The sequence below is a fragment of the Megalops cyprinoides genome, chromosome 6 (genome assembly GCF_013368585.1).
Source record: "Megalops cyprinoides isolate fMegCyp1 chromosome 6, fMegCyp1.pri, whole genome shotgun sequence".
In the NCBI taxonomy this organism is placed as follows: domain Eukaryota; kingdom Metazoa; phylum Chordata; class Actinopteri; order Elopiformes; family Megalopidae; genus Megalops; species Megalops cyprinoides.
The window spans coordinates 27038636-27059646 of NC_050588.1; the positions used below are offsets into that span (position 1 = coordinate 27038636).

The window sequence follows — 21011 nt, forward strand, 5'->3', positions numbered from 1 at the left end:
AATAATGTATTTTATGCGTACTTTCCTGTTTCCACATTTAAAAAAAATCAAATCTGCAAACTAGCCATAGCACAAAGATAGCAAGCCAAAGGGCAAGGCACATTTGGTTAAAATTGTGCAAGGTAAATAAATTAAAATTAAAATAAACATTTACCGTCCTGTTTTCCATCCTAAACATATTCTAGAAGTGTATTCTTCTCGTCTGGAAGGTAATACTGACTCTTCGATTTCTTTAGGCTCTCAAGACATATCTTCACAAAACTTCACGTTGTCCTCAAACAAACTTCTCAATGGCAACCAGCTGCTTGTTTGGCGTCAGTGTGACATTGTTTATTTGTAACCTCCGCTGCGCTAAATAGTCCCCCACGTTTAAAACGCGGCAGACTTTAACAATATACCAGGACATTCAGACTACTCTTTGCTTTTTATGCAGTCACATCTTTTATTGCTAGATGGTGGGGTTCTTGTTTAAAAATGGCTTCGAGTGGTGTTTCGTCTTTAGCGGAATAATTTCAAACACTTTCCCCTCTCAAATTTATGAAGGTCCCCTTGGCAACTGGTATCACAGCTAGTCGGTCTGCAGGTGTGCGAGTCTGGTGTAGGTGTAAGTGATACGTTTTTAATAGGGAAAGTTATGTTTACAAAATCAGGGTTTTATTTACTTCATTCCTCATGTACATATTATTTAGTGTATATGTAAAAATGGCCGAACTAAATTGGTTTGTGCTGTATATACTGTAACATTGTCATTCTTTGTTGTCTCGTGTATTTATTCGATGAAGTATAAATTTATTATTTGCAGAAATGTTTTGCAAGGAATTATGACTTTTTAAATACTGATACTGCTAGTTTCATTACTGCACCTGCTGCTGCTACTTCCACTGCTACTGTTTTTCCCGTACTTATTGCCTGTACTAATGAGAATAATCATAAGTCTAATAAAAATACATTGTTATTTACAGTTGCAGTTCAGTCAGAATCATTCATAGCTCACACTGGTCAAATGCCAAGTCATGATAACCTTGCAAGCACAGTCAAGTTAAATAATATTAAAGTAGCAAACTTATACAAGCATACATACTCATACTTATTTATACATGCACTTTATGTATTCATGTATATTTTATCTAGATGGTAATTTATATGCCATAGCAGAAACCATTAGATACGTAGAGGGCTGGTCAGTGCCAGTGCACTCCAGTCAGTGCCAGTGCAAACAAATGAGCATGCGGTGATTACATTTTCTGCTTTGTAATCAATATCCATAATTTATCATTACGATTTCATCGGAGCTGCTACCATTAGGAAAGAAGTATCGACTATTACTAAAGCCATCCCAGTGTGAGGAGTGAAGGAAATTAATTTAAAACAAATGTTTCATTACATGTATTGTGACAGCATATTATAAAAACGCGTCACTTTTGTCAAGAAAGTCAAACTGTTGCCCAAAGTTTGGGTGTTACTCGTTTCAAAGAGGAAGCGATGAACAGCACATTGACTGCCTGCAGCCAACAATGACATTCTGTGTCAAGGGGTGTATTTCAGTCATTACTCTGGCACTTTGAGATGATATTAACTTTTTAAGTTAAATTATACATTGACCTGAAACATTTGTGATGATATTACATCATATTGCCAGGATGGATGTACAACTTCCAATGCACAGCAGTTTGCACTATTCCAGTTTGTATTTGTAGCTGGTTATAGCATATCAACAGACAGCTTCCACTCAGACCTGCCACTCGTAACACCTTAAATGGTACAAACCGCTATACACAGGGAGTATAATTCCACCCCCGTGTTGTGGGATAAAAGTGGTGAAAAGGGGACTGGACTCATTGATTGTGCATTCAGTTGTCAGTTGCATCCCACACATTCATGGAATGGCAACCCACTGATTCTTCATGAAGAATGAAAGGCACATTATTTCTAGAAAATCAGGTAAGGGTCAATATCACCACTACATCCCAACCATACGTCAACTAAAATAAGAAAGAAACGATCCAACAAAAAGCTGAATGTGTTTTAAATGAAAGAGTATTGGTATGACGTATTATGAAAAAGACTACAATAAACAAATGTTTGCTGACAGAAAAAAATTAACTACTCTCGCTCCTAAACTACTCTTAGTTACTGAAGTGTGCATTAATTCATTATTTTATATGAATAACCTGAAAGTGTTTCATTCAAAAAAAAAAGAAAGAAATATACAAAATTTGAGATTTTTGCATATGCTGTCTGTTGACATGTTTCTGTGTTGAGGATAAATATTGCACTTAGGTGTGAATAATTAAATGTGTGCAATAAGATTAAGTCCAGTTTCGCTATGTGCTATGCTTGCAGTGTAGATCTGGACCGGCCTGGGCTATATATTTTTTATTTTTTCCTCTCCAGATGGACAATGAATTGGATAATATACCCACTGCCCCCTCCTCTGAGACATTTCTGAAAGAATAAAATCAATATGTTTGTTTATGTTTGTTCCTGAGAAATTTTAGATATTTATCTGCCTTTAAATGTTTAATATCTAGCGCAGAAAATGGTTTAAACTGGACTGTTTAAAGCATGCACAAGCTTTTGTCGCAGACGTTTTAGAAAGTAATGGTTTTGGTGGTGGTGGTAGTAGTATAGTACTGGTGGTGTTCGGCGTAAAATGTTGAGGCAATTAATTCAGGATACTGTGTCTGTGTTACAGTGAAACAAATATGTCCCGTTGAGCACGTACCCCCTTTAAAGTACAATGTGGCCGTTCAAGACGGCAGCTGCTAGCAAATTTTAATAATCTACACAAAAGATCGACAGGTGTTCTGCTTTAACTGGCCTGTTGTTTCAATATTACGCCTAAATGGTTGCTGTCATGCTTATTTACTGTCGCTGTGAGTACACCACATTGTTTCACGGACTACGGTGTGCGTGTGTGTGTGTGTGTCTGTGCACGACACATTGCCCGCGAGTGGTGCAACAATTTACCAAGATTAAACAGATAGAAAAGATGCGCTTAGTTTGTTATACGTGGAATAAAAAAAAACTATATGAGGTTGAGGATCTGCACTCCAATAACACTTAATAATTATACGGACGTCGCACTATGCAACAAGACGGCGTCCTCATAATTGCTGTGTGGAGTGCCGCTCCCTAACTTCAAACACTGGAAATTCGATCTTTTATTTTTAAACCTAAACTAGTCGCAGTGTCGGTTAAATAAAATCTATAGAAACAGAACACAGACTCTTACAATTCATAGGCAATAAATGGGCATAGTTGGTCCATATGCTATAAACAAAGCAGAATTTGACCCAGCCTCTTAGACGTCACCAAACACATGCTGTGCTTTATTTCTTGATCAGCCCTTATATTTTTTTAGGGGGGGCGGGGGTGCAGTATAAAAGTCTATTCACGGGAACGCCTCTGGCAGCTGAGAGATTTTGAAAGCGAAGCTGAGGGTCTTCACATCAAAGGAGTGCAGTGGGCTGCATAGCATAAAACATGGGAGGCAAAAGCGACTTTCACGTTCATCACTTTAGTTTTGTTCACCAGTATTCTAAAATCGATTAAATGCTACAAGTGCTGCATTAGTAGCTATGGATAAACCCGAGGCATGCGATCCGTACAGTCGACCAGCGCGCAGGACACAATGGATAGTAAGCACTTTGGCTTACCATTATGGATTAGATCGAGGAGTTGAGAATGAAATTATAGTTCTGGCTACCGGTTTAGACCAATACTTGCAGGAGATATTTCACCATATGGACTGCCAGGGAGACGGTAAGATTCCTGCCGAAGACTTTCATATTCTTTGCGAAGTTTTGGGGTTGAATAAAGAAACGGACCTGGAAGAATGCGCTGGGATCCTGGAGAACATACCCAAAGAGTTTACCTTCAGGCAGTTTCATGCCAAACTCTGTGGCTACTTCAGCACCAAAGCGGGGTGCCAGTACGAGAATGGGAGGTTGCTCGTGGGCAAAGAAAGCGAGCATATCGAGACGCAGATACGTCTAAGAAGCCCGTTGAGGCGGAGAGAGAAGTCGCTGTTAGTGGGCGCCAAAGGGAGAAGGAGCAGAGGGTCTTCGCCCGTCCCAGATCGGCACACATCCGACTGCAGGCAACTGGGCACATGTACTCGGGAGTGTTATGAGGAAATCGTGGCTCTGGAAGAAGCCGAGGACAGGATAACAAAACTCGAGGACGAGAATGCAAGTCTGAGGGAGCTGGTGGAAGACATGCGGGCAGCGCTTCAAAGTAGTGATGCCCGTTCGTTGGCACTACAGGTGTGTACTTCTGTGAAAGGTATAAATAAATAGTTGATGTCACAAGCACACACACACATACACACACTCACACACACACACACACACACACACACATGCACATCTTCTGTGTTAATTTTTACTGTAAACATATTGCATAACAAGATTGCACAAGTACAATCTCTTTACTGTCAATTCCCATGAAAAGTTTAAACTTGCCGTTTGCAGCAAACTAATGTGCAGTTTTTGCCTTGTTCTGTTTATTTCTGAGTTTTTCATAAACATTATACATGAAAAGATTTTATAAATTCAAGGATTTGTCATTTGTATGTAGTTATGTTGCTGTTGGTTCCTTCTGTTGTTGACTATTTATTTTAACCCTTCTGCCGTGACCTTTGTAATGGACTTCTATGGATCTTTCACAGGTAGGGCTATGGAAAAGCCACTCTAAACATAAACAAGAGGGAGGGTGTTTCATTGGCCATCATAGACTCGCCACTCAGAAGAGCAGCACCCATGGAAACACAAAGAGCCTTCAGAGTTTTGTGCGAGAGATTGAGCTGCTCCGTAGCTCACGGGACGGGCAGATCGAAGAGGCCATGCTCTTCAACAAGAAGCTGGAGAAGGAGCTGAGGAGGTCGCAGGAGGCCTTGCTCGCGCTGGAAAACTGCAACAGAAAGCTGAAGCGGGAGCAGGCAGCCATGAGGAAGAAGGTGGAGGAGGCCAGACAGGCGGTGCTCAGCGGCCTGGGCAAAGTCAAAGACCTGGAAGTCAAAGCCAGTCATGTCCCGCTGCTCCAGAGACACATCCAGCAGCTGGAGTCAGAGCTCCATTATTACAGGTAATCTGACAGCCTCCATGTGGGCAGCCACAAGGCCCACAGCCCACACAAGTAGATCTTAACCCTCACTCTTGGTACCCAATGTGGAGGTTGTTACTGGAGGGAAAAATTGTTTGGTAGTACTAAAAATGTCCGCTTGATGTTTTTCTTTGAAATATGTACATTTACAATAACTTTGATGATCTGAGACCCGTACCTCTTCTTCTCTACAGCTCTATTTTCTCACAGGCCCTGAAATCCAGCAATATGTGGAGTAAAGGGACTGGTGCTTGGGAAAAGTTTGTAGTTATAAAGCATAATATGATTTTATGAATTTGTAATGAAAGCTCTTCAGTGAAAACAGCTTTTTCTTGCAGGCCACGAAAATTATGCCAGAATATATGCTGTTTGTGTAGTTCGATGTGGTTTGAATGTGAAGAGTTCAGTCTTGTTTTGTTTGGGTTAATTTAACAGACAATGTGTGTGGCAGTGTTGCCAGTTTGGTCCTCTTTAATTGGACACTGCTACTGTTGGGAACTATTCATTTCTGAAGGAGGTTCTATTTTATTGGCCTTGATTGAAGTTTTCAAGTGCATTGCTGTTTATTTAATGTTTACAACCTGTTTGCCTGTTTTACTCCATCATTAACGTCTGCAAGATTAGCTTTAAGTGGCTGATTCTGTTTTCTAAGGTTTAATAGTGTGTCTTAATGTGCACCTTCTCTGTGCAGACAGTACAGGCCCCAGAGATCTTACAGGAATAAGATAATACAGTTCCTGCATTCTGTACCAATTTTATTCACAGTATAACCCACATCCATGTGTAAGGTAACAGCATCCAGTGCTGGCACATCTACACACCTGTGTCTTACTGTAGCAATATGGGCATTTTTTGCCTATTTGGTTGCCTACTGCTAGTTTTATGAAATGCATTACATGCACTGTAAATGATGTGGGAGAAACTAGTGTAATGACTATGTGTCTTTGTGGGTTACGAGAAGACCTGAGGCTGTGCTTTTATTGGCTGGATCTTGTATTGGTTGTGGGAGTGTAAAGATAGCTTTGAGGGATTGACCCCAGGGCCCTGGGGTACGACTAGCTCTTTGATTCTCACAGCGAAAAGCCGCCAGAAATGTTGCAAGTCTGTTCTTTGTGCCACACAGGGATCTAGAATACAGAGGGCAAAAGGAGGCTTTTTAGCATAGTACAAGGATTTACAAGAATTTGGTAGACAAAAATGATTCAAAAAATATTTACTGATATTCATAGCACATAGACATTGCCATATTTGTCAAGTTGTGTGTTTACTGTACTAGTTGAGATAGTGTTTAAGTAGTACTGGCCAGACGTTGTGTCTTAAGATGTGTTTAATAATTTATTTCTTTATTTAGTTTTCATTCCACTGTTTTCTAACCAATGATCAATTAGGCATGCTGGCACCATCCAATCTTGTTTTTCTGTGGTGCTAGTTATCTTCTATCTTCTCAAATATTTGCAGACTGAAACTTGAATTTCAAATGTTTCATTTCAGGAGACTCCCTGCCCCCTAAGTCTTGTTAATCTGTGCAGTTTCTAGACTGTGCCAGGATGCCTCTCCTGGCCCCCATTGATGTGCTGAGAGCCAAATAATTCATTCACTCTACAATGGAGCTGACATGTAGGGAGAGAGCTCCATTCAGCCAGGGAAACCCTGACCTAAGCAGATTGAAAGTTCCCATCAATCTCCAAATAGTTCCCCTGCACTTTCTCCCCTCACCGAATAATAGATAAACACTCCCTGGGTGTATCCTAGCAACGCCTCTTTACACATTTGCACACCAGCAGTCCCGATGATTGTTCATCAAGATTTCAGGCCTATGTTCTGGATTCAGTTTAAGGAACCAGACATACAATTTCATTTATTCTCAATGACAACCTCATACCTCAAAATCCATAGTTTTGGAATGTTTGCTATCATAAAATAATGCATTACACTGCTAAACATCAGTGTGAATATTTAAGATATGCTGGTAATCTTGTTAATTGTTACATAGTACAGTTTCTTTTCATTTTTTAGGGATGAAAATAAGCATTAGTGCTTTTAAGACATATATGTATGTATTTACCTTGAGCTTATAATGTGTTCTCAATACCATGTAAACCTGGCTTTGCTTTCCATAAAGACTGCTGGCCAAAGCTGTGATTTATTATAAAATTTATGAAGAAGCTCCACCATCATATAAATTGTCTGGCTGTCTGGATTTCCATGTGTCCTGCTGTGTGCTGACACGGTCAGCTTTTGCTGTTTAACCCAAGTGTCCAGAGTGTTGCTAATTTCACAGTGCAAATTTCAGCACAGTGATATTCAGAGAAATGGTCTTGTGACTGAAGCAATAGCAGATTTGGGACCTTTATTGGAGCATCCATGAGAGATTTTCTAATCTGGAATTAAAGCATTTAGCTGCTTGTTTCACATTGATGTTTTGTGATCTAATTTTCATTCTCAAGTGAATATTAAATTATGTTCACAGCTGAGCTAGCAATATAATATTAGAGCAATTTTTGATGAAAGAATAAGGAGTCATTATAGCACTCACTTACCTCTGTATTTTCATGAGGTTTCCCACAACAAGACAGTTAGGTGTTATTAACTATGAAGTTTAATTAGCATAGAAATTGCCCATGGGCATGAACAAAAGAGGAAAATCCTTATATTTTCTCTGAGAGACCATTTAGCACATTTTGAATGTGTGTTATCGAGGAGGTGGAAATGTCAGGGGAAATATCTGAGTCAATGTGAAGCAATGGAGTGGAATCCAAAAGATGTGAGTGTTTGCCCTGACAAAGAATGTGGAGCAGATTCATACCAAGGACTGCAAAAATTGTCCCTATTGCCTCTGCTGGGCCTGCACAACTGTAGAGATGGACTGATGTAATTGCTCTGAGATGGACTTTGTTTCCTTTTTTACAGAGAAAACTACACGTGTGCATAAAGCTGCTTCACACTAGATTCAGACAGGGCCATGTAATGAGAAGAGGAGGTGAAAGGGCCCCTTTATTTCTCAGGCCTCCTCTTCTCACCTGAGCAATATGGAAGGGCCCCTCTGGGCCGTGCAGTTTGTCACTGTGCAGCCCGAAGCTGGAACGAGATGTGCAAAAGTGCCATCTGGCAAGGCCTTGGGAAATGCGAACACGCATTGTCTGTTGCCAAATAATGTGCTCAGATAATGCGAAAGCTGTGCAAGGGCTCAGGAGGAGAGTGGGAGTTCTCCTTGTGGAAGGAGCACGCCCCAGGATAATGGTGGAAAGGCTCTGGAGGGCATCCAGCAAGCCTGCAGCTGTTTGGAGACAATAAGGAGGGGAAGCTTTTGATGCATCAGCCAGCACCAGTACCCTCGATCCTGAGAGAGATATCACCTGTAATCTTTAATCTCGGTGCTCAAAGGTGTGTGCAGCCACTGCTTCCAGCTCTAACGTTATTAACCTTATTGGCTACCCGTCATTTCTAACATTTTTCTTAAAATTTCAATCTGCTGTAACTCCTCCAGGCATTTGTTAGTGGGGCTAAATATATTGCAGGCACTGTGATTGCCCTGATTAATTTAGAAAGACTTTCCGTTGTTTTGGCTTCCATTGTCAAATGTTCAGGGTGGAGGAATCTGTGGTTTATTTGCACAGAGCGATAATTCAAAGCTGGATTTGATTAAAGCTTTTGAAGTAATCAGAACTTCTATGCATTCTTCCAGACTCAGTGTTGTAGTTTAAGCATGGGACTACTTCACATATATTCAAGCATCAATCAGGATCTGTACTGTGGGAACAAAACATCATACTTTCAAAAGGTCCATAATACAAGAATGTAAGATGACAGATCACAAAGCACTGTAGTAAGTCAAGTATTCATGCAGTATTCATGGGCACTTTTGTGTATGACCTGTAAGATCACATTATAAATGGCAATTGTGGTGTTTCAATGGCATTTTGTTACTATATCCTTACTTGCTTATATGCTTACTTTTCTTTGCCTTTCACTTTGATATTGAAATATATCACATCCTCTACAGTCTGTATATTCTCTAGTATATAAGGTCATATGTAGGATAATTCTTACATAATATGTCCTTGAGTGCTGTGACTCAGATTTTGAAAGCAGACAGAGAGAGAGGGTAATCTGGGGCCACTCTTTGAGCTGGAGGTTGGTGGGAACAGGACTGAACAGTTGGGTTCATTAGTGTGAAGAAAGGGGAGGCAGGCAAAGTGTATCTTTTATCCCCAGTGGGCTTTTCTTGACCCAGGCGGAGTGAGGATCTAAATCAGTCAGCGAGGTTCACGGAAAACTGGGGGCCAGACCTGGAGACAATGGAGGCCGTTGGGAGAGATACAAAAAGAAAATGGAGGGGGGAAAAAGCCGACCATCTGGAAGAAGGAGCAAACACTCAGCTGTTTGTTCACTGGCTCACTGTCACTGCACCGAGGGGTTGTTTTTCAAAGCCCACGGGAGAGGAAAGGACACCTCTCCTTCCATTTGTCTCTCTATCTGTCGCTGCTGCAGCACTCCAGAGAGCTCTGGAGCGTGTGGGAGAGGAAGTCAGACATGCCAACTATACAAACAAACAGGAGGGTGTATAGGAAATATAAAATTCGCTATCAGCTGTCAAGTCGTTTTCATATTTTTTTGACATGCCAGATGCTTGGGTAGCCATTTGTGTGATTGCTTCTGTGTGTGATTGCGCTTTGAAGATGAACGTTTGCGTGTGTGTGTGTGTGTGTGTGTGTCTGTGTGTGTGTGTGTGTGTGTGTGTTTATATGTGTGGTAAGAGTTTGAAAAAAACATTCCATAGCTACCTCACCCTGTAGCAGTCTGCAGTTTGTCCATGTCTGAGACTTCCTTCTCCCCCAGCATCTGCTCTGTGTACAGAGTGTGCTGCCCCTTCCGATGATCGATTTTGGGGAAATGTAATCTCCAGCCCCTTTCAAGCTCTCTGCTTGATGTGTGAGAGGTGAAGAAAGGCTCCGCATGACCCCCATCTGTTTCAGTGCGAGAAGGGCATTCTATAGACCGGGTGTTGTGGTCGCCTTTCCACCCGTTGAATATTGAAAGCATTTTTGTGTGCGTGCATCAGTGTGTACACGCGTCTGTGTGTGTGTGAAGGACGCATTTGAAGTTAGCCTGAACCTGATATATTCTCCTGCTCCACTGTTGTTCTTGTACGGGTTTCAAACCCCTCAGCCAAACGGGCTCTTTTTTTTTTCAACCTTGGAAAAATTTCCCTCCCCTCCTCCCTTCCTCCAGTTTGCAGATACTCTGGCCATGCAGACATCAGCACTATTAAGAGTGCAGACATTTCTCAGTGCCGAAGACCGTTATGACTTTTTATTTCGATGCGATTTTTCCTCTGCATATGAGTGAGACGGCCTTGCCTGGTGCATCATCCTGTCTTACGGCAGAGCTGGGTGTTTGCGCTCTGCCTGGGTGTCTGCGCCTGCAGGCAGCATTCTTGCTTTGAAAATGTTTATGAGTCTGACCTTCTAAAGGCAGAGCTGGAAAACTGCAGTGGGTCTGATTAATTGCCGTCTGCATTTGTTTGGAGCCGGAGCTCAAACACAAACCTGAGAAACATGCTTAACATCCGGGTGTGGCAGCCCCAGTCTTCATACAGGACATACATGCTTCTCATGCTCCATCGTGAAGAAGGCACTGTGGCTGGACTGCACTTCAATGAGAGGACTGAGTTTAACCATATGGTACATTAAAAGCCTAACTGGGGCAGGAGAAATTGGATAATATGTGTGGGTTGGCTACACTTAAAATGACATATTAAGAGATTTATAAAGGTCCGATGACTATCAATTTCAGCTAATATTGTTAGTTTGATTGTGCATGTTAGAACTTGGTGAGTGTTTCTCTTGACGGGAAATCAAAATGCTACAAAAATCGCTGCCGTGTTTGAATCCAGCTCATAGAGCATTGCTGGGGGGGGGGGGGGGTGCAGGGGGAGTTCTGTGCATCAACCCTCCATGCAATAAACACAGGAAGTGGCCCGGTGTCCTCATTCTAATCACAAACAGCTGGACTCTCCTTGGCTCAGAGGCATCAGTCCTGCCTTATATAAATATGGCAACGATGGAGGATCGTGTCATTAATACTCTAGCCTACGTTTGTGCTCTTTAAAGACTCAAAGAGGACAGTGATTACCATTTGATCTATCAGATACACAGCCGAGGCCAAAGGCAACGGACAGGTCAAACTATAATCCTGAATTCATTAAATAAAACTGTTTGCAGAGTTAGATGATTTTCTAGCAGTCAAGCTAGCAGGTATTTCACTTCCTTTGTCTACCATGTGTTTCTGGTTTACCACAAGTCTGTTCTTCCAGAGGGAAAAAATGAAATAAACTGGGGGTGAAACAGAATTCAGACCTCAAGACATTTTAAACGGCATTCAGACAAACAGGGTTTGTGATTGTTATTAACGTCTTAGCATTCAGTGTTCATTATTTATACCTCTAATTGTTTTCACAGCCAGTGAAAAAAACTGAGGATCCTTCAGTTTAAGAATAATGGACAGTTCAGAAAAATGTATTATAAGAAATTACTTGCAGCAGGTATTTTTTCCTTTAAGTTAGTGACCTGCTGTAGCCTATGACTGTATAGGCTAAATAACTATATAACTACACAGTTACTGTACTATATACATTATATGACTTTTGCCATGGTGTTTCGTATGTAAACATAATTGTAATATCCAATAGCCTAACCCCAATCCTAATCCTAAATTCGACCTTTACCCTGAATGGACTTGCTTTGTCCCTTCACATGATCTTGATGTGGTCTGAGAACATCAATAATGGTTAAAAACAACATCCAGAAACAACATTCCTAGGCATGAGAGACCTATGGACTGAGTTCAGCCTGCAGCCAGACACACTTGTCAAATTCACCTATTGTTTAGGGGACTTTGGTTAGTGTATACATCCGGACAACCTTTTATGGCTCTTGATTAATAGTTTTTAGAGATGGCATGCTTTCTGAGATATATTAACCTGAGCCTTCTCTGGTTCTGCAATCTCCAACCAGTTCTGCCAGTATGTGCAATGTTTTGTGTGCCAAAGGAGAGAGGACAGACGTAAGTACAGGCAGTACAGACAGTCCAGGAAATTTTAAATTGCTCATCTAGTTCTGTGTCTGCAGTTATAAAGCCCTGTGGTATTATAGAGTATGTTGGGTCCTAAAGCCAAATCTTTGAAGTCCCTCTCAGGTTTCCAATAAAAAAGCCATGCAGATAATTTCCATTTTGATTCCCTTAATTCAAATTGTCCAGCACTACAAAACTACGTCACAGACAGAAAAAAAATGATCTCTCTATCCATGTAAATCACTATCTTCACATCGCAATACAAGTATTAATTAGATTAATTAGATTAGAAGTAATAATTAGATGGGGAAAAATGTCACTTTCAGCATGATTTCATGCAAAGTAAATCACATGATACAAGGTATGTTTTTTTTAAAGCATGCGTGATGGAATCAGTTGAAGTAGAATTAACAACGATGGAGACTGCTAACTTGTGCCAGATGTGTATAAGATATTAGTTCTCCCTTTATGGGTACCATAATCCTGATATATTCTGTGAACTGCACTCATTGCCAGCTGTATTGTTTTACATGGCAAATGTCAGAGTACACTTATTTTTGCACCATAGCCATGTGACTGAGAATTGGAACATAATGTTGAATATCAATTCATCATGTTATTATCATTTGTTCTCCCTGAAAGACATTGATCTTTGAAATTAGGGCAGATCCGCATTACGTGTATTAGGTTTGCTCCCCGGTGAACGCTCTCATAAATTAGCCTCAAAGTTGAGAAAGCATACAGTGTAACACTGTTGTCCTTGCTGTTTTGATGATGCTACTGTACTTTAGATTAGGGGTTTAATGCTTTGATTTGTTTGGTATTCTAAAGAAATCCGTTTGTATTTTCCATTTAACTTCAGTAAAAGATTTTTTCAAAAAGCATTTGTGAGAGAACGTCTGGTCCAGTTAATCTTTCCCTGGATGTCATGTCAAACCTCTCCCCAGGATGTCTGGAGTGGGTCCTGGTGGCTTAGTGCTCCATTTGCATATTTCCCTGTTTCAACATTTACATTTTGTTCTGCCACTGCTATTAAATGTGTTCAACTGTGTTTCTGTCCACAAGATTTTAAGTGTGTTTTTCCTGGACCGTTCAATATAATATACAGCTTTCTTGAATTGTTCACAAGCACAATCCTAATACCCCTCAGCCGAGCCGACCGTGACAGTGAGCAAACAGGCTCTTTTTCAAGCGCAGATCCCTGTTTCTATTAACACTTTCTGTCTCCAAGGACAAAAAGCTCTCCCTCCTTTTTTCTCTTTTGTCTGGTGAGCCGGCCTCAGAGGCCTCGCATGTCCTCTACAGTAAGATAAACTTCACCCAGCAGTCTCTGAAGGTGGCCCCCCCATCTTCAATTAAAGTTCAATTAGTCACAGGGAGCACTGTTGGGGCCCCCCTGCTCACCTCCAGCAGTTCATTTCACAGGAGACCAAAGGCACAGGAGGAGCGGGAGGTGGTGGGTTGTCACCATGGCAACGGGGGGAGGGGTTTGGAGGGTGGGGCATGTGCTCCGTTTGTGGGCCTCCGACAACGTCCAAAGCAGCTGCGAGTCGTCATTGGCCCCCAACTTCCACCCGGCCCCCCATAATTCAAACATGTCTCTGCCCAATCTGACTGGGCCTCAATTAATGACTTTCAACATTCAACATTACTTTCTCCCTGTGTCTTTTCCCTTCACAGTTTGTACAGAGGACACAGATTCTATATTTTATGTGGAGAGAATTTAATGCTCTTCTATGCTACAATACTCTTCTTGCCAGTAGGGTTTAAAAATGAGCACCCAAAACTGGAGTGATGATTTTGGATTCATCCTGCTGAAAACCTTTTTCTTCCATTTTTCCCTGGCAAGACAGCATCATCTGGAAACACTTAATCTGTGTGTGACTAAGGCCCCCTATCGGATTTCCTCCAACACCAGGCAGCAGTACTTCCCTGGAAAACTGAAAAGTGTGCAAAATGATTGATCTGCAAGAACCACAATCCATATTCACTTGCAGTGTCCTTCACTTCATTTCTCTTACAAAAGAAAGAACAATTCAGAAGGTATATTTGTCTCTGTTTCATTGATTTTGCCACAAGGAATGATAGAGGGGATCAGAAAACAATGTTCTGATTGATTTTATTTCATCCTTCTATTCTTTTGATGCTCAGTCTCTTCTTCATGCAGCTGAATTTTGTACAGTATTATTCAGCTCGGTATTTGACAAGTAAAATGTCATAGAGTGAAATGGAAAGTTCTTTCTCCCTGTGAATAGACGTACCGACAGAACTCCTGGTTTCTATTGTCTTCTCATCCTTTCTGTCTCATTGGGCCTCACGAATGGCAGCCTTTCTCATTCAAACTGGCAGGCTGATGCTAGCATGCCTTACATCACTCTAAAAACTCTTCAGACTCGTAACACACTCAAGGCTCTTTTCTGCTGCAGTGTCTGGCTCTAATTACTGGTCCTGAATTCTGTTCAGAAAGCCGTATCAGAACACTCCCTATGAATAACCATTACCAGTTACAGCAGCGTATGCCTGCATAACAACTCAGATTATTCTGTTCAGTATAGACATGAATGCATCCCGACTGCAAAAGGTTAATCCAGGAAGTATTACGGATAAATCTATTTGGTGTAATTCATGTATGATAAAACTGTGCCATGTTGACATTGTAAGGAAAGTAAACCTGTTGACATGATTGAGTCATTGCTCAGCGGTGCCCCCTTCCTGTCCTAGGCTGGAGCTGTCCAAGCTCCAGGTCCCGAGCAGTAGTGCAGGGGAACACCAGTACAGTGGTGCCAGCGGGCCGGGCCGGAGATGCTGTCTGAACACCCAGCATGACCGCTGCTCCCCGACAGGTCGAGCCGAGACCGCGTCAGAAAACAGTGAGATTCCATTTTATGATATATTCTCTCCGTCAAGGGTGTTTTAGCAGGATGTCACAGGGCTGATCCTGGATCAGTGTTTCCGAGGGTGATGTTAGTGACCAGTATATGTGTGTGCGTGTGTGTGATCAGTGGAGGAGCAGCTCTTTCGCTCAGTGGAGGGTCAGGCAGCATCTGACGAGGAGGAGGAGAAGTGGACAGGGGAGCAGCAGAGTCAGGTGGATGAGGTGAAGAGGATCCTGACCAGACTGTCTTGTTGTGGAGACAGGTAAGCTGGGCTTTTAACACTCGCACCCACGGTGTTAGAGAGTGTATCCCACTCCCATAATCCACTGCCCTACCCTTCGCTCTTATACTGAAATGCTGTCGTACTGACTCCCACAATGCACCGTGATTTAGCTGCTTAACCCTGGTCCTTGGCTAAGATGTCCTTGGCATTTGTTCAGGACAGTCCATTAACCACCTGATTCAGCCAATCGTTGTCTTAATTTAAGCCTTCTTACCCAATGCCCGGAGTTAGTGGTTCCTGCTAGTGGAAAGCTTGCTGGATTGTGGTCCTTCTGGATCAGATGGATCATTCCTATACTGCAGTATCCTTCAGTTTCTCACTGCGCTTCATCACAGCTTTGGTTTGACGGTATGTCATGCCCCTTCGGTCCGCAGGTGTGATGATAAGGCAGTGAAGAAGCTCCTGTCACACTTTGGGGGCTCGAGGAGTGAGGAGAGCCAGGCGGCCGTGGTGGAGCTGCTGGAGAAAGTCACCCGGCTTAACAAGCAGCTGGAACTGAAGGAGAACGAGGCCCGCAAGGCGGAGATGGACATGGACCAGGTAGAGCACTGAATCTGTTTGCAGGACCACACCTGGGATGGAGGGGGCTGTGTCTTCAGAGAGCAGAGACTGTTCCAACAGTACAGTAAATGACATTTTTTGCTTCCCTTTACATTATGAACAATTTCTGGCCAAGGCCTTAAATTAGATCTGAAAAGGAAAACAAACCAGGAAACTCCTAGTGAGTTAGTGGGCTGTTCTGAGAGCAGAAGGCCTCAAAGTGTGGTGGTTGGTGGCGCACCCCTCCTCCTCTGTTCCTGTGGTGGGGCACTGGGCTGCCTGCCTCCACCTCCCAGCAGCAAGCTGGTGGCCCAGGTTGCAAAGCCACCCTGTGTGCGCAGCTGTTTCTCACTGTGATAACCACAGAGACGCTCACTCCCCCCGCCTTATCCCACACCCTGAAAATTCAAAATTAAGCTGTCAGCTCCAGCTGTGCCGTAGGGACGAAACATGAGAAAGTGCGACTGGACCATTAGCTCATGCATTTTAAACTGCGCATTCTCAAAGAAGAAAACAAGTTATGGTATCAAACAAAAACAGGATAAAAGGGGTTTGCATATGTTCCTGTTTGGGTGACAGTACCCAGAATTTTAGATGAGGGGGGCTTGAATGGACTGGTTCCAACGTGTATCACGTCTCTCCTCCTCCCTCCTGCGTAGATGAAGGACTCATTGGTGCTTGAGCTGCAGCAGAAGGCGGAGGAGACTGAACACCTCCACATGGAGCTGCAGATGCTGGAGACGGAGAGGGTGCGTCTGTCCCTGGTGGAGGAGAAGCTCATGGATGTGCTGCAGCTCTTGCAGCAACTGCGAGATCTGGTCAGTCAGATAGGCCGGCTGCCAAGATCTTCTGAGTCTACTTTAACTTTCGGCTAAGCAACTGCTGATCTCATTATCAGAAACCTGAAATTTGTTTGGCAAAATAAAACATATGTACGTCCACTCAGTTTCCCCTGCAGTAGATTTCCATGGATTTCATTGTGTTCAGGAATCTTTGTGAATAATGGCTGAACAGCTAGTTAAAAAAACTGCTTGGAAGGTCATTTTAGTCTAATATCTATATAATATCAGGATGGAGTTGCAGCAGTTATTAATTTTAGTCATTAAAGTCTGTGAAATCAACAGAAGCTCCCTACTGACTTTCTACTCCCTATTGACTCTGCAGTCATGCTGTTATGTAGCAATATGTACTGTACAATGTGTGCTTCTCTTCTCCATGAATGTATTTGATGGGGGCGGCAGTGTAGCATAGTGGTTAAGGAGCAGGACTCATAGCTGAAAGGTTGCCGGTTTAATTCCCCACAGGGGTGCTGCTGCTGTAAGGTGAGCAAGGTATTTAACCCACAATTGCCTCAGTAAATATCCAGCTGTATAAATGCATAACATTGTAAAAACCTGTAATTGATGAAAGTCACTCTGGATAAGACAGTCTGCTAAATGCCAATAATGTAATATTTACTTTTGCCATTGTTACCGTTCATGAATCTTAGCTTTGTCTTTGATTTAATGTACTTCTTTCACTTACTTACACTGCTCATTTACAAATTCTGTTCTTATCTCAGAATGTTTCCAGGAGGTCTCTTGGGAAAATCTTGTTGAGCACATTGGAGTCCTGTAGTGACCCTCAGCATGGTAAGGAATACTTTCAGACGGCTTGGATATTCCTCAAACTTCACATATAGAATGAAGCAATGAAAACCATATTGTGCTGCATTACGCATGATTCCTAGGATTTGCAATGAACTTTTACACAGCAAGTTAAAAATAGAAGTAAATGAAGTTTGTGTGGACCAACAAGCCTTTGATGTGAATTTGTCTGTGCCTCTGTAGGGAAGGCTCACATTCTGGAAGTGCTGAATGCTCTCTATCATGAACTGGCTGCTTGTGAGCTGCTCTCCAGCACACCCCCGGAACGAACACAGAGTCACCAGTCTCTGACTAACGCACTCCTCATCTCCTGCTGACCAAGCCTGCCACCTGCTGGCAGGTTTCCTTCATAGCACTTTTCAATGTAAAAAGAAGAATTGAACCGGCATTGTTCAACCACTCTGAATACCTTGCTGGCCTTTTTGTCCTCTAGTGGTTAACCAATGTTTCTGATGGAAGATGTGGAGAGCTGCTGAATGAGCGAGTGAATGACTGAGCGAGTGAGAGGCGCGTCATATTTTTTACTGCTACTTCTGCCCAGAGAAAAGGGGTGCAATTTCTCCTCTAAATGTCAAGTGTTAACCCCATCAGACTGAAAGTCTGGGTAAATATATTACTGGTGTATATCATGATAATGTGTATCTCATTTTACAAGAAACCCATCCTGAGGTTTCTGACTTTTTAAGTGAGACAGACATTACAGGGAGAGCAGGAGAGGCTCAGGATGATTGAAAGAGACCTTCTGTGTGTATATCAATCTTTTGCAGCAGTGGGAGTGGACATGAGTTCATTCAGTGCAGAAAGGGTTTCTGTTACATCCATGTCAGTCAGAACTATAGTATGGTTTGGTATGAGTAAGCTTTTTATAGGACTATGACTTCACTGTTAATGTAACTTCAGCATTGCATTTGATTTTATACAACAGCAAGGGGGTATTTTTTCAAGCTGAAGTATTCACAAGTCTTGTAAAGGTTCAACCTGCAAGTTATTAATTACAAACCTGCAGCTATTATTTTATTTTAAATGTTGGGTGAGAGAAACCTAGGAGAAAACATAAACCAGTGTTTGCGCTGGGTGGCATTTTTTATAAGAAGGTGAGTAAAAGTATTGATTTAGCCTGGTCCCACTTCCTGCGGAGCTGTTTTTACATCATGTACAAGTGAGTGAGCAATAAAACTCAGATGAAATCGTGACATTTACCCACCTGATAATTATTTAAAATAAAGCTAGTGCTATTTGGTGCTGCCCTGAGTCTGACAGTTTGTAGTAGAGCTACAGTTGGTGCTAGGGTTTTAGGTGTTTTGTAAACAAATGGTGAATTGGTAAGTGTACTTTGCTTGAATCATGTGAAAATTATATATATAATTATATCATTTTTGCAGGACCTGTAGCACATATTGCTGTGACAACCGTTTTGACTCACATGGGCTTGTTGTCTTAGCTACAAGTATTACCATAAGTGTTCCCATTCATTATCCTTATACTTCCTCCAGTATTACTTATTTTTCTCTTTGTTAAGTAATAAAATAGTATTTTTTCTTATGAAAAATATTAGTAATTAAAAAAGTTAAATGCAACACAGTAAAACAAAAATGCAGTAGATGCTTAATGAAATAGAGTATATTCATCTATTAGGTTGGTACTAAGCATCATATTATGGATGTTGGTTGCATGTAAAAGTTCTTATGTAGACCTGAATGTTAATGCCTTGTAAACACTAATATATGTATTTGATTCTAACATTTTTTGCAATGCCTGAAGTCTTATTGCATATGTTTGCATTTATCATTTTGTGCTGATGGGGGTAGTGCTGTGCCTTTGGAGGTACCGAGGAGGTGACAGATGTGGCACAAGTGTCTTTTTCCATTTAGTTCAGGACCTCCAAACCCTTGGTTTTTCCCTGAGTCGATTGACTGATCCAGGTTGTAGGTCCAGGTTTCCATTTACCTTCCCTAAATTTATAACCCCAACATTTTGTATGAAATTTACATTTACATTTATTCATTTGGCAGACGCTTTTATCCAAAGCGACTTACAAGTGAAAAACCATATGGAGTCAAATGTGGGTATTGATCCAGGATCGGTGCTTGGTAGGCTGAATCTATTGTCATTCCGACTCCCTTTAATGTTTACAGAGGTGCAGGTTTTTCCCTTGCTAAGATTAACGATCCTTTACTGTGCCTGGACCGGGCAAGACGTCTAACCAGAGTTCAGGAGATAGCAGATGGAACCCCCTCACAGCGGCTCGTTAGTCCTCTCTGTACACGCAGTGATGGCATTTACATCAAACACATTTTACACGCTTAGGAGGAAACAATCCATCATTGGTTATGTTTCTCTTGCACAGCTGCCTGAGAGGGCACCTAAATGCATGTGCATAAAGCTTCTCTCAAGGGGGATCAAGTCAGAGGGAACTCTGCCAGTTTTCATTCAATGTGTTGCACTGTATTTAGTCTACTACAGCACCAATGGACACATAGCCAGTGAAGAATAATTTAAAGTATTGGCATATGTCAAACACTAAGTTATGTTCAAGTTATGTTCAGGTATGGCAAGCTGACTCAAAATAAATAAAAACAGTTTTCCTATTGTGATGTCTTTTTTTATGTCTGCTGTGTAGCACTTAATAAATCATTGCTTTCAGATATTTTACATGAGATTAATGTTTAGTCTGTTAGATGTCCGTGTTGTCTGCTTATTGACACGTTTATTAAAGTACATTTATGCAATTAATCATTTTATATGAAAAAGACATTTGTCATTAGAATTTCTTAAGAATGCCAAGAGCAGGAATTGCCTTTCTGAACCCTTGATACTTTGAAAAACTGGAAGTACCAAATTTTTGGCCAAAAAAAAAAAAAGAACATCTGTGATACAGAGAGACTGATGAAAAGAGGCCTCTTCTTTTTCATAAATTGTAAACACAATTATAAAGATACCTATGGTTTGTGTCACTCTTCTCTATGAGCATTTAAAAAGTATAAGTTTCATAATCAAAACATTACTTTTAGAAAGATTTCCTCTCATGTAAAAGTATTCTACTGATTATATTGTGTCAATTTAGAGTTCAAAGGAATAGGATTCACAGGTTTCTTAAGAACTGTCCTCCACAACAAAAGTGAAGATGACTCTATATGAGATAACACCACATGCCATAAATGAAATGCAGAATGAGTGGATGTTTTAAGGTAAGAGAGCCAGCATGTGGGGCAGATGGTGAGGGATCCTACCTGGCCCAGTGTATCTTTTTCGTGCCGGTGATCTGCTTGGTGTGGACTATAGAAGCGCAGATGTGACCTGATAGTACCACTGCTCTCAGCCTCTAGTGCAACACAAAGACTGACTGGAGAAGTGCCAGCCTGAGAAATTAACCGAACCCTACCAGAAAGATCAGCCAGTGACCACCTCACTGTTTTCTAATGTGCAGAAATTCAAGGACTGTCTCTGCTCTTTGTAGTTCATGCATTTAGGCCCCTAAAGAATTTA

General features: G+C 41.7%; 1 protein-coding gene across 1 annotated transcript; it reads left to right on the plus strand.

Annotated features, from left to right (window-relative positions):
• Positions 1-3427: 3427 nt before the first annotated feature.
• On the plus strand, positions 3428-18231 carry efcc1 (EF-hand and coiled-coil domain containing 1). The gene is made up of 8 exons (XM_036532102.1): positions 3428-4268; positions 4673-5088; positions 14902-15050; positions 15183-15318; positions 15714-15879; positions 16539-16697; positions 17441-17510; positions 17709-18231. Exons 1-8 carry the CDS (start codon positions 3582-3584, stop codon positions 17840-17842), a joined length of 1917 nt encoding a protein of 638 aa, XP_036387995.1. The 5' UTR covers positions 3428-3581; the 3' UTR covers positions 17843-18231.
• Positions 18232-21011: the final 2780 nt, after the last annotated feature.

Excerpts from the sequence above, each read along its gene's own strand:
- efcc1 (XM_036532102.1), top strand. The coding sequence starts at position 3,582 with ATGGATAAACCCGAGGCATGCGATCCGTACAGTCGACCAGCGCGCAGG. Across the intron at positions 15,051-15,182 it reads CGAGACCGCGTCAGAAAACA|TGGAGGAGCAGCTCTTTCGC; the intron begins GTGAGATTCCAT and ends GTGTGTGATCAG. Across the intron at positions 16,698-17,440 it reads TGCAGCAACTGCGAGATCTG|AATGTTTCCAGGAGGTCTCT; the intron begins GTCAGTCAGATA and ends TTCTTATCTCAG.